The sequence below is a fragment of the Hyaena hyaena genome, unplaced genomic scaffold (assembly GCF_003009895.1).
Source record: "Hyaena hyaena isolate Hyena2069 unplaced genomic scaffold, ASM300989v1 scaffold_827, whole genome shotgun sequence".
Taxonomy (NCBI): domain Eukaryota; kingdom Metazoa; phylum Chordata; class Mammalia; order Carnivora; family Hyaenidae; genus Hyaena; species Hyaena hyaena.
The window spans coordinates 414,112-425,750 of record NW_024081458.1 but is presented as its reverse complement, the minus strand read 5'-3'; the positions used below and the strand labels follow the sequence as shown (position 1 = coordinate 425,750).

Below are 11,639 nucleotides of genomic sequence, written 5' to 3'. Positions count from 1 at the left end.
CGCAAATTCTGTTTGGGAAAAATATCTGTGCTGGGAAATGTTAAATATTTAGTATTCTATAATTGTTACATTTTATAGTTTAGAAAATTGATTTTCTGGATATCTCCAGATGTTTATTCATTAAAAATGGTAGTTTAGGGGCAGGTCCCTCAGTGGCTCAGTTGGTTAAGCATCCATCTCTTGTTTTCAGCTCAAGTCATGATCTCAAGGTCATGAACCCCGCCCCCCCACCTGTGGGGCTTCATGCTGAGCATGGAATAAGATTCTCTCCCTCTCTGCCCCTCCCCTGTTCATGACTGCTGTCTCTCTAATTAAAAAAAAGTGCCTTTTAAAATAAAAACACTTGCTTGAACTGTAGAGACATAACTTATAAATAATTTGTCAGTAGAACATTTGTCAGTAGAAGTTTAAGTGTGGGACTCAGAAGATGGGACTTCTAGTTCCATCTTGGCCACTAACTCTAAGGCCCTGGACAGCTCTGCACTTTTGTCTCAGAGTGGCCACCTTTGATAGACTGGGAACACAGTCAGATACCCTCTAACCACTTTTTATCCGTGATCTTCTAAAATGAAGGGGAAAGCCTCATACATTGATATATAAAATTAAACATGACATATATAGAACAGAACATAAAAAGTGACATAAAAATTTTTATTTATTTATGTTATATTTATTTCTGAGAGAGAGAGACAGCATGAGCAGAGAAGGGTCAGAGAGAGAGGGAGATACAGAATCTGAAGCAGGGTTCAGGCTCTGAGGTAGCCGTCAGCAGAGCCCAATGCGGGGCTCGAACCCACGTGCTGTGAGATCATGACCTGAGTCGTTAAGATGCTTTACCAACTGAGCCGTCCAGGTGCCCCAACATAAAAATTTTATTATAAACTGCATATAATCCTCAAAATTCTACCTTTAATACATCTATTTTTGTGGATTTAACTTACTTCACTTCTGAAATATGCCATGTATCCTAACTGGCAGTCAGCACTTGCCAAATGAGATGGCCAAATTTATTTTCCAACTAAAATTTTTTTTTTTTCAATTCACATAAACACTTCTGGTGTGTACTCTAGGGTGTGACTACCATTTCATAATTATAATTTTTAGATAGATGAAGGGTAGATAGAAAATGGAGATGAGTGATGAATCGATGGCCCAGAAAATAGCAGACACCTCTCCCTTCAGGTTCCTTTCTACTTTTCTCTCAAGAGGATTGTCTTATAAGAACAACACATTCCAGAATTTTCCCTTTGTTTAGTTCCAGGTGGTTTTTATCTCCCTTTAAAGCGGTATACCACAATGGGATAGATGGGTTAACACTTTCTTCTATAAAATAGAAAGGCAGATTGGAAAATAGGGGCATTTTTCAGGAGAAGTTTAAGAAAGAATATACATAGAAATATTGGGGGCATTCTATTCACGTCAAAGGGCTGTAAGGCTCTTTATTCTATAACTTCCCGTCATTCCTGTCATTATTATTTTTCATGTCATGAAAATGACATTCTCACATACAGATTTTTCAAAAAGATATACTTAAATTGATATTTCTCTGTTGGGACAGAGAACCTGAGAGTGTTCTAACTAATGGGAAGAAAGAAATTTATCAAAGGCTGATCATTTAAAAGATGGGAGGAATCTATCATGTTACGGATTTATGTATGTGGTCTAGTCCTAGGGGTAAGATTTCCTTTTATTCCTGAGGACAAATAGGAAACAAGAACACTATCTTTTTATACAGGATGATGACATGACAGTGATAAAGCTCTTCATATACTTAACTTGGTGAATGCTGTTTTCAATGCATCCTCTCCATTTCAACTCTTAGATAAAATGTTTGTCTTGAAGACTGCCATCACCTGAAGAGCAACAGGTGCAGTCCTTAAAGTTTTTAAGAGTTAAGAAAGAACTGTGTCATAAAATGATGAGCCTTACCAAACAGTTAAGATGCCTCCCACTACTACTACTGAGAACAAGATATTACATTTTATTTATTTATAAACTTTTTAAACCTTTATTCATTTTTCAGAGACAGAGAGACAGGGAGTGAGTGGGGGAGGGGCAGAGAGAAAGACACAGAATCAGAAGCAGGCTCCAGGCTCTGAGTTGTTAGCACAGAGCCCAAAGTGGGACTGAACCCATCAACTGTGAGATTATGACGTGAGCCACCCAGGTACCCCAGAGAACAAGATATTTTAAAGACTAAAATCACCTAGTTATAGATATAAACAAAGATTTATTTATATATGTACATTAGCTCTCCTCCAAACAGGGAGAAAATTGTCCTAAGGAAAACACAAGAAGTGTGGATCAATGTATTTACATACCTAAATAACTGTTAATACTATCACTTCTTGGTATTTGTACTAATGTGCATGGATGTTGGGTCAATTTCTTTTTTTAAATTTTTTAAAAAATGTTTTATTTATTTCTGAGAGAGAGAGAGAGAGTGACAGTGTGAGCAGGGGAGGGTCAGAGAGAGAGGGAGATACAGAATCCGAAACAGCCTCCAGGCTCTGAACTAGCTGTCAGCACAGAGCCCAATGTGGGGCTCGAACCCACACACTGTGAGATCATGACCTGAGCTGAAGTCAGACGCTTAACACACTGAGCCACCCAGGCGCCCCAGATTTTGGGTCAATTTCTATTTCAGTATGAAGACAACTGAAATGTGATACTTATCATGGTAGAAGGAAAAGAGTTGTTTTTATAGATGATAAAGAGATGAACCTGTCAAAATTCTGGATAGAGAACAAGAGCCTAAGAGTGAAATGTCATCTGTGGAAGGAGTCATGTCCTCTAAAGAAATTAAAGCTCTGAAAAGCCCAGATTTTTAAAAAGCCATTTATTTTAAAAAACTGGTTTGTCAAATCACATACACGAGCAGATACACAACTACCAAAGTGGCCCTGTAATAGACACCAGTGGGGCGTTCACCACACAGTACCTGAAAAATACAGCTAAAAAAGAGGAGTCTGTTGAGTATTGAATTTCAGATACCTACTTGACTCCTTGTTGAATGGCTTTAAGTTAGCATATAGTGAGTGAGAGGTAGAGTCCCAAGTATAATAGCTGATGCCTCAGGGCTCCATTTAAAAACAAAACGAAAACAAAAACCATTTCCCCCTGGGCACAGGGGAAGCCTATCCTATTTTTTTTTTCTTTGTGAAATCTGAAGCCAAGTTTTCTCTTCTCAAATGGTTCAGCATTCCCAGTTGAGTGTTGTGTGGTAGCCTATTGTGCTTCTTGAGCCTTCTAATTTTCTTCACCTTCTGATTCAGATTCTAGGAGAGAAGAGAGAGAGAGAAAAGTCAGGTCTTTCATTCAGAGATTCCTTTTTAAAAATTTTTATTAAGTAAACTCTATGCCCAATGTGGGGCTCAAACTTAGAACACTGAGAGGGAGGGTTGAAGACTCTACCAACTGAGCCAGCCAGGGGCCTTCAGAGATTCCTTTATTTATTTAATATTTAGAAAAAAATGTTTAAATGTTTATTTATTTTTGAGAAAGACAGAGACAGAGTGCAAGTGGGCAAGGAGCAGAGAGAGAGGGAGGGAGACACAGAATCTGAAGTAGGCTCTGGGCTCTGAGCTGTTGGAATAGATCATGACCTGAGATCATGACCTGAGACGAGGTCAGACACTTAACTGACTGGATCACCCAGGTGCTCCTCCAGAGGTTCGTTTGAACCGAGTCATGAAAGAGTTTCCAATCTGATACGTACCTCAACCCCCAAAAGGCATTTTTTTTGCCCTAGTCATGCATTTACTAGGAAAGACAAACATTCACTCCTTTTTGTTTTTAATTTTTTTAAATGTTTTTTATTTATATCTAGGAGAGAGAGAGAGAGACAGCGTGAGCAGGGGAGGGTCAGAGAGAGAGAGGGAGTCACAGACTGAAACAGGCTCCAGGCTCTGAGCTGGCAGTCAGCACAGAGCCCGACGCGGGGCCCGAACCCACGAACCGCGAGATCATGACCTAAGCGAAAGTCAGACGCTTAACCAACTAAGCCACCCAGGCGCCCCTCCTTTTTGCTTTTAAATGAACTTTGCCTTTCTATTTATTTATTTACATTTTATTTATTTTTTTTATTTTTTATTTTTTTAAATGTTTGTTTATTTTTGAGAGAGAGAGACAGAGTGTGAGCAGGAGTGGCAGAGAGAGAGGGAGACACAGAATAAGAAGCAGGCTCCAGGCTGTCAGCACACAGCCTGACGAGGGCTCGAACCCACCAACTGTGAGATCATGACCTGAGCTGAAGTCGGACGCTTAACTGACTGAGCCACCCAGGCAGCCCTACATTTTATTTTTTAAACCACTTTATTGACGCATAATCGACATACAAAAAGCTATACATATTTAATGTGCACAACTTGGTGAATTTAAGATTTTTGTTTAATTTACATCCAAGTTAGTTAGCATATAGGGCAACAAGGATTTTAGGAGTAGATATGCCCCTTACTCATTTAGCCCATCCCTTCTCCCACAACCCCTCCATTAACACTGTTTTTTCTCTGTATTTAAGAGTCCCATATGTTTTGTCCCCCTCCTTGGTTTTATATTATTTTTGTTTCCCTTCCCTTAGGTTAATCTGTTTTATATCTTAAAGTCCTCATGAGTGAAGTCATATGATATTTGTCAATTTCTGACTAATTTCGCTTAGCACAGTACCCTCCAGTTACACCCGGGTAGAAGCAAATGGCAAGATTTCATTCTTTCTGATTGCCGAATAATACTCCATTGTGTATATATATACATCTTCTTTATCCATTCATCTGTTGATGGACATTTGGGCTCTTTCCATACTTTGGCTATTGTTGATAGTGCTGCTGTAAACTTTGGGGTGCATGTGCCCCTTCAAAAAAGCACACCTCTATCCCTTGGATAAATATCCAGTAGTTGAACTTTGCCTTCTGGAGGCAAAATTAGAGACTGTAATTACTTTATCCTTCTGGGTCATCCAAAATAAACTTTTCACGCTTAGTATGATTCACTCTCATCCATTATTCTTCTACCTCGTGCTTCCATTTTCAGTAGCAGTCAACTGGTTAATAATAATCCCATAATGTGGAGTTAAGCCAAATGCTTTTTTTTCCTCCTTTCACAACTGATGATTTCTTGTCCTTTGTCTCCCATTAGGATGGATAACTGAAGAGGTTGTCTTTTGTTTTTTAACATGTAGCACTTTTCATTGCTTTGATTTCAGAAAAGGGCTAAGATTATAGGCAAGAGGCTTCATAAGGAAGATACCCTAAGATGGGACACCTGGGTGGCTCAGTCAGTTAAGCATCCCACTTCGGCTCGGGTCATGATCTCATGGTTTGTGGGTTTGAGCCGCACTTCGGGCTCTGTGCTGACAACTAGCTCAGAACCTGGAGACTGCTTCAGATTCTGTATCTCCCTCTCTCTCTGACTCTGCCCTGCTCGCGTTGTCTCTCTCTCTCTCAGAAATAAATAAAATATTAAAAAAAAATAAAGATACCTTAAGAACTTCAGTTTTAGAGAAGAAAAAAAAAATCTGTGGGAGAGGTAGATACCTTAAATTATAAAGAGAAAGTATTTGCTAAATGACCACCATAGTCATTAAATGTAATCATACCTTCTTCTGCGTTTTGTAGCCACTCAACAAATTTCTTCATCTGGTCAAGAAAAACACTTTTGCCTTTGGCAACGTGTGCTTCTTTGTACCATTTCAATATTGCTTCTTCACTCAGTACATCAGCTGCAATTTAAAGTGAACATTTCCAAGTTACTACATATATATGTTTTTTTAAAAAAGCAACTTTATGTCTTATAATTAAATAGAAAGAAGTCACTTTAAATAGTAAAAGTGCTGTTATAAAAGAAATTTGTATCTGAAACAGGAACCAAGCTCATTTCCATATAGCACAGTGCTGTATTCTGGGAATTAGCTTAGCAAATACTTTACTGATGACGATGATATGCATCCCATCAGGCATGATATACTGCAAGCTTATCTGTGAGTCACTACTGGGACTTGGAAGTCTTTCTCAGTGCTAATTTGCTGGTAGGAAACTGGGTTATTTCGTAATTTTGCAAATGAATCAGCAATTCCAGCGATTCAGAATACTCCGTGTCCTGCCAACTCCAAACACGCCTTGATTAAATAGCAACCTCAAATGACTGGTCTTTTAAGGGGATTTACTCTTTTAGGAGGGAAAAAATGGCAAATGAAAACACGTAACTAGAATGTAATAATGCTATTAACAATTAAGTATGAAGATGAGCTTTCTGGGTGTATCACAGGACCAACACACCCAGAACTCAAAGTCCTATTTTGTTCTTTTTTTTTTTTTTTTAAAGTTTATTTATTTTAAGAGAGAGAGAAAGACAGAGATAATCTCAATCAGGCGCCATGCTGTCAGTGCAGAGCTCTTCTGGGGCTCAGTCTTACAAACCACGAGATCATGACATGAGCTGAAATCAAGAGTCAGATGCTTAGCCGACTGAGCCACCCAGGTGCCCCTATATTTATTCTATCCCTAAGTCATGTATCTCCTATAGCATAATATCTTAAAACACAAGAGTAATGTTTTCCTTGTACTCCATTAAGGGAAAAAGAGACTTCTTATAGGTTTCTAGCAAAAGGAATTATCTATTAACTACCCATTACCTTAAATTCTAAATTCCACAAATGTGCCTTGAGACCCTCATGTTACCATTAATTTAGACTACTTAATGTGAAGAATAGGAGGGGAAATATGAAAATAATAGTCTATGTATATTGGCAATGTTCCAATGGGTTGTCTTTTGGGATTTCAGAGTGAGAAATGAGATGGGAAGCAGATAAAAAAATATTATTGTCCTCAATGCCTGCCTAATCTGCTAAAAATGCTCATAAATCATGCCAATGATGTTTCTGCAGTTGAAATATAATTTTAACTTACAAAAACAAGAAAAATGAGACTGTTTTCAATCACTGATGTCTTTATAACCAAAACCTGAACTCCCCCCCACCCCCCGAATTAATAACTGGCTTGGAGTCAATGGAAGAGAACGAATTGACTACAAATGCACGTGACTGGTTTTAGAAAATATCAAGTTTGTTTTATTTATTTTCATTATTAAATATACTACAATGTGTAAAGGAAGAAGAAAGTCTGGATTTACTCATTTATAAGAATTGAGTGTATATTTATTCATTTATGAGTAAATGGGTCTATATTTACTCATTTATAAGAACGGTGTAGAAATTATAATCAGTTGTCCTAGAGAATTACTGTTAACTTTTAGCTTCCACTTTCAGCTCACGCTTTCCATTCACAACGACAAAAAAATTTGCCATCAAATCCCAGTGTTAGCTGCAGTGAGGAGCAAATGGTTCACAGCCTGAGGAAGTGACTTGTTCTTATGCAAGGCTTCTTTGTGCAGATTTTAAGAACACTTCTTAGCTCAAACATGGAAATGATGTCATTTATTTATTTATTTATTTAAAAGTTTATTTTTTGAGAGAGAGAGAGAGAGAGAGAGGGTGGGGGGAAAGGATGAGAAACAGAGAAGGGGAGAGCTGGGGAAGAGCAGAGAAAGGGAGACACAGAATGTGAAGCAGGCTCCAGGTCCTGAGCTATCAGCACAGAACCAATGTGGGGCTCGAACTCACCAACTGCAAGATCATGACCTGAGCCATCCAGGCACCCCTCAAACATGGATCTTAAAACTCCTTTTTAGGGCACCTGGGTGGCTCAGTCGGTCAAGTGCCTGATTTCACCTCAGGTCATGACCTTCTGGTTTGTGGGTTTGAGCCCGGCTTCGGGCTCTGTGCTGACAGTGCGGAGCCTGCTTGGGATTCTCTCTCCCTCTCTCTCTGCTTCTAGCTCACTTACATGCGTGCTCTCTCTCTCAATAATAAATAAATAAACTTAAAATAAATAAATAAATAAATGTCCTTTTTCATATTCTTTCTCTTTAGAACATTTTAAAGATGTTTGTGATTTAGACAGCTTAATTTCCAAATGGTTTTGATTGTGCTCCCCTAAAAGCAGGGCAGTTTCAAGAACGTACCACCAACATATGTATGCTTTTCAGCTTATAAATTATATGCATGCACTACAGAAATATTATTATTATAAAACAAATGGAATTTAAAATGTGACCAACATGTAGGGAATTGCTATTTTATCTCCCCAATTTAAAAGAACTGTGATAACCATGCTCCTGTTGGAAGGCTGACTTAGACTGCATTTTAAGGTTACTATTTATCTCAGGCTTTTCTTCTGAAGATGGAGAGCTCATTCATGTGTTTTATTGTCCCACAGAGGCTGAAAGAGGCCATGCAACTACTACAATGCTTGTCAACCACAGATACTAAATCATTAGGTAAAACTTATCAGATGTAGTGTTCACAGAAAAGGAGACCAGGTGCAAAGCTGAGTTCTTAGAGGAGCCTAATTTAGTAACAAATACTTGCTGCAAGACTGCACCCCTAGTAATGGAGGAATAAATAATAAAGACGGGACAAAAGCAACCACACAGGGCAACTTAGGGGGCAAAACACAGACATCCAAAGTTTAAAAACACTGGACTTTCGTTTAGTGAGAAGTCTAATCTAAAAAGGAAAGAGCTTATTGAAAAATAGAGGACTTTTTTTCCTCCACTATGGAAAAGTGGGGAGAGTTCTCATTAATATAGAGAAGCAACCAAGTGTTTGTTAGGACTCTCCCAGAGAAATCCTCCTAGGAATACAGAATATCAGTGAAAGTCCAGGAAGAAAAACAGACATCCTACAACTGCATGCAGTATTCCCTCAGAATAAAAAACAATTTTCTCTGTCCTATCTGGCCAATTTATTCACCACATCTGGTGGAATGCTGTGTGCCCTTCCTTCAACATCACCCTCTGTGTGAGCCTTATTTTAGAAATGAAAAGATGACTGTAATCCTTGGTTTTCTTCTACACCCTGAAATCCAGGAACTCATGAACTGTTCTGTTCATTATCTCATTCTCAGCATTTAATGGAAGGCCTCATTTCCAGCATTCAATAAATGTATGATGGACAATTTCATTAAGTTGATGAGAACAACTACATATTTCTCAATTTGTAGAGTTAGAATTTAAATGTTGGGTTTTTGCGAAGATCAAAGAGAGAATACTGTACGTGTGCTTTGAGAATGGCAAAGCTTTAGAGAACATGACTTACATATTGAAGTTAAAAACTATGACTTGGAACTTAGGAAATTCATTATTTTTTTAATAGGGACATCACATAGGGACGTAAGTAAAAATAATTTACCTTAAGAATATTGAAAATATGGTGAGAAGGTCACTCACCTTTTTGAAAGAATGAGAACAGGAAATTTCTTTCAGAAAAATATGCATGAGGGACAGAAATTAACCTAAGAAATATCTGCAAAGGCTAAAACCCATGAAAGAGATAGTGGCAGTACTTGAAAATTTTACATTTCTCTCAGATCAACATACTGAGAATATGGTTCTTGGCTTTGGGAAGAAATTACTTTAAAAAAAATGAATAAAGTGATGATTAAGGGTTAGATTTTCCTACTGCACAGAAATCTAAGAATCTAGATTTAAAACAGAAAGAGAATCTTTACAAAATGAAAAATCAACACTTTTTTTTTCATTACTGAAAAGTATTCCTATTTACAGTTTATTCACTTTTATTCTTCTGTTATTTATGTTTAAAAAAATCTTTCAATGATGGCATTCATTTAAAAAATTAGGTTTGTCAGAGACATGGGGAATCAAATCCCTAAGTTTCTGTCATTCTCAAGTTCTAGAAATACAGGGAAGATGTGTGTGTATATAAAAAATTAAATGGGAAAGAAGAAATTATTTCTCTTACATAAAAAAAAAACCCTGCTTTAAAGCAAAGTGTTCCTTATAGTAAATAAAAGGAATCCATATCATTACATAAAAGAAGCAAACAAGATACTATTTGATGTCTTTGAATATGTACGTGTACATGGAATTAATGATTAGTATAATCTTGGAACACGTTACCAGAGTTGATGGAATTTGTCATTTCTGGCATTTAATAACCCTTCAGACAAGTGGTCCTGACCAATAGTCACAACATGAGCTGGAAATTTCTTAAAATGCAAATTTGTGGGCCTGAATCCCCAAGGGTTGGCTCAGTCAGTTAAGTGTCCCATTTTGGTTCAGGTCATGATTTCATGGTTCTTGGGTTCAAGTCGTGTATTGGGCTATGTGCTGACAGCTCAGAGCCTGTAGCCTGCTTCAGATTCTGTGTCTCCCTCTCTCTCTGCACCTCCCTGGCTCATGTTCTGTCTCTCTGTCTCTCAAAAAGAAACATTAAAAAACTAAAAAAAATCCCTAAAAACAGAAGCAAAAACCCAACAAAACAAACAAACAAACAAAACCCAAATCCCAGGGGAATCTGTTTTAACAAGCTCTTCAGGTGATTCATATGCACCGTAGCGCTGGGAAAAGAGTGCTTTAATACATACACACTGTTCATCAAGACTTTCCAGGCATATGAAATACAGAACAAGGACATCCAAATCCTTGTAAAAACAAATAACATATGTCTCCTGGTGCACAGCTGCTTGCTGGATAAGATTAGGTCAAATAAAAGATCACTATCCAAAACAGGTAAGAAGGTAAACACTGTAACTCTCTTAATAAGTGGGATGGAATAATCATTCCTCAGGGATTTCATGGTTCCAAGAATATAATTACTTCTTTCAGAAAAAGGCTAGATATATGATTTTTGGAAAATTATGAAATTACCTAGAAAATAACATTTAGTTTTAACTTCTCAATGATGTATTTTCAGTATTCATTTTAGTTTCCTGATTTCATTTACAAAAAGAACTAGGCCACAATAAAATTGATGTTGACAACTTCCTGTGTTCCCTTGGGTCTGCTCATTCCACAGACCTTACTAACTTTTGATTATTTACAAAGTGACCATCTAGTTAATCAGTGGCCTAAGGAAGAGTTAATTTTTCTTTTTACTCTTTGGTAACCATTTCTTGGTTATTTATAATTTCCAGTTCCTTAGCATTTGGGACCCAACAATAGGAAGTAAAGCAACTAGTTTTGTCCTTAGTGGTTGTTAAAAGGAGGCCAATGGGGAAGCATTCTTGACATTAATGGTTAAAATGAGAAATCTGTAAAAGGGTTTTAATAGACGCCACTGCCAACAAAAAAATCGGGTTTTTTTCTTCTTTTTTTGGTGAATAACTTCAATAATAAAATGAGATGCTCCTACAGATAAAGCTCAAACAAGTATGTTTCAGTTACAAAAAGATTTGGTTGGAGACACTGATTGGGTTAGCTATTAAATGACAAGAAAGCAAATTGTGTGCTTAGGCACCAGTTTATAAACAGTTTGCTTCTCTATAGTGGAAAATACTGGCCACTCACAAAGCGTATGGGAAACCTATTTCACAGGTCTTTCCACCTGTTTACAGTTTACAATGGAGTCTATGGTGCACGTGGACAGAATGGTCACAGGCTGGAAGGGCATGGCTTCAACTTGGCTGCTGGACAAGGTGGGCTGGGTCTATGACCTGCAGGTTTGCTTCTGATGGGTAGCCTTGGAGATCATTTGCACCCTTGTTTTAGGATGTTGACTCTCATGACTATGTCCAAGAGGACCTAATACGGATCTGGCCTGAGAAAAACACATTACTTCAAATGAG

At 37.7% G+C, this 11,639-nt stretch overlaps 1 protein-coding gene across 2 annotated transcripts in view; it reads right to left on the bottom strand.

Annotated features, from left to right (window-relative positions):
- Positions 1-2,822: 2,822 nt before the first annotated feature.
- The window catches only part of BZW2 (basic leucine zipper and W2 domains 2), a 67,675-nt gene continuing 58,858 nt past the window's right edge, over positions 2,823-11,639 (bottom strand). For both annotated transcript variants that reach the window (XM_039219686.1, XM_039219685.1), the window contains exons 11-12: positions 5,594-5,716; positions 2,823-3,278 (exon numbers count right to left, since the gene is read on the bottom strand). In XM_039219686.1, the coding sequence (XP_039075617.1) occupies positions 3,250-3,278; positions 5,594-5,716 (152 nt within the window). In that variant the 3' untranslated portion in view covers positions 2,823-3,249. The remainder of the gene's footprint in view (positions 3,279-5,593; positions 5,717-11,639) is intronic.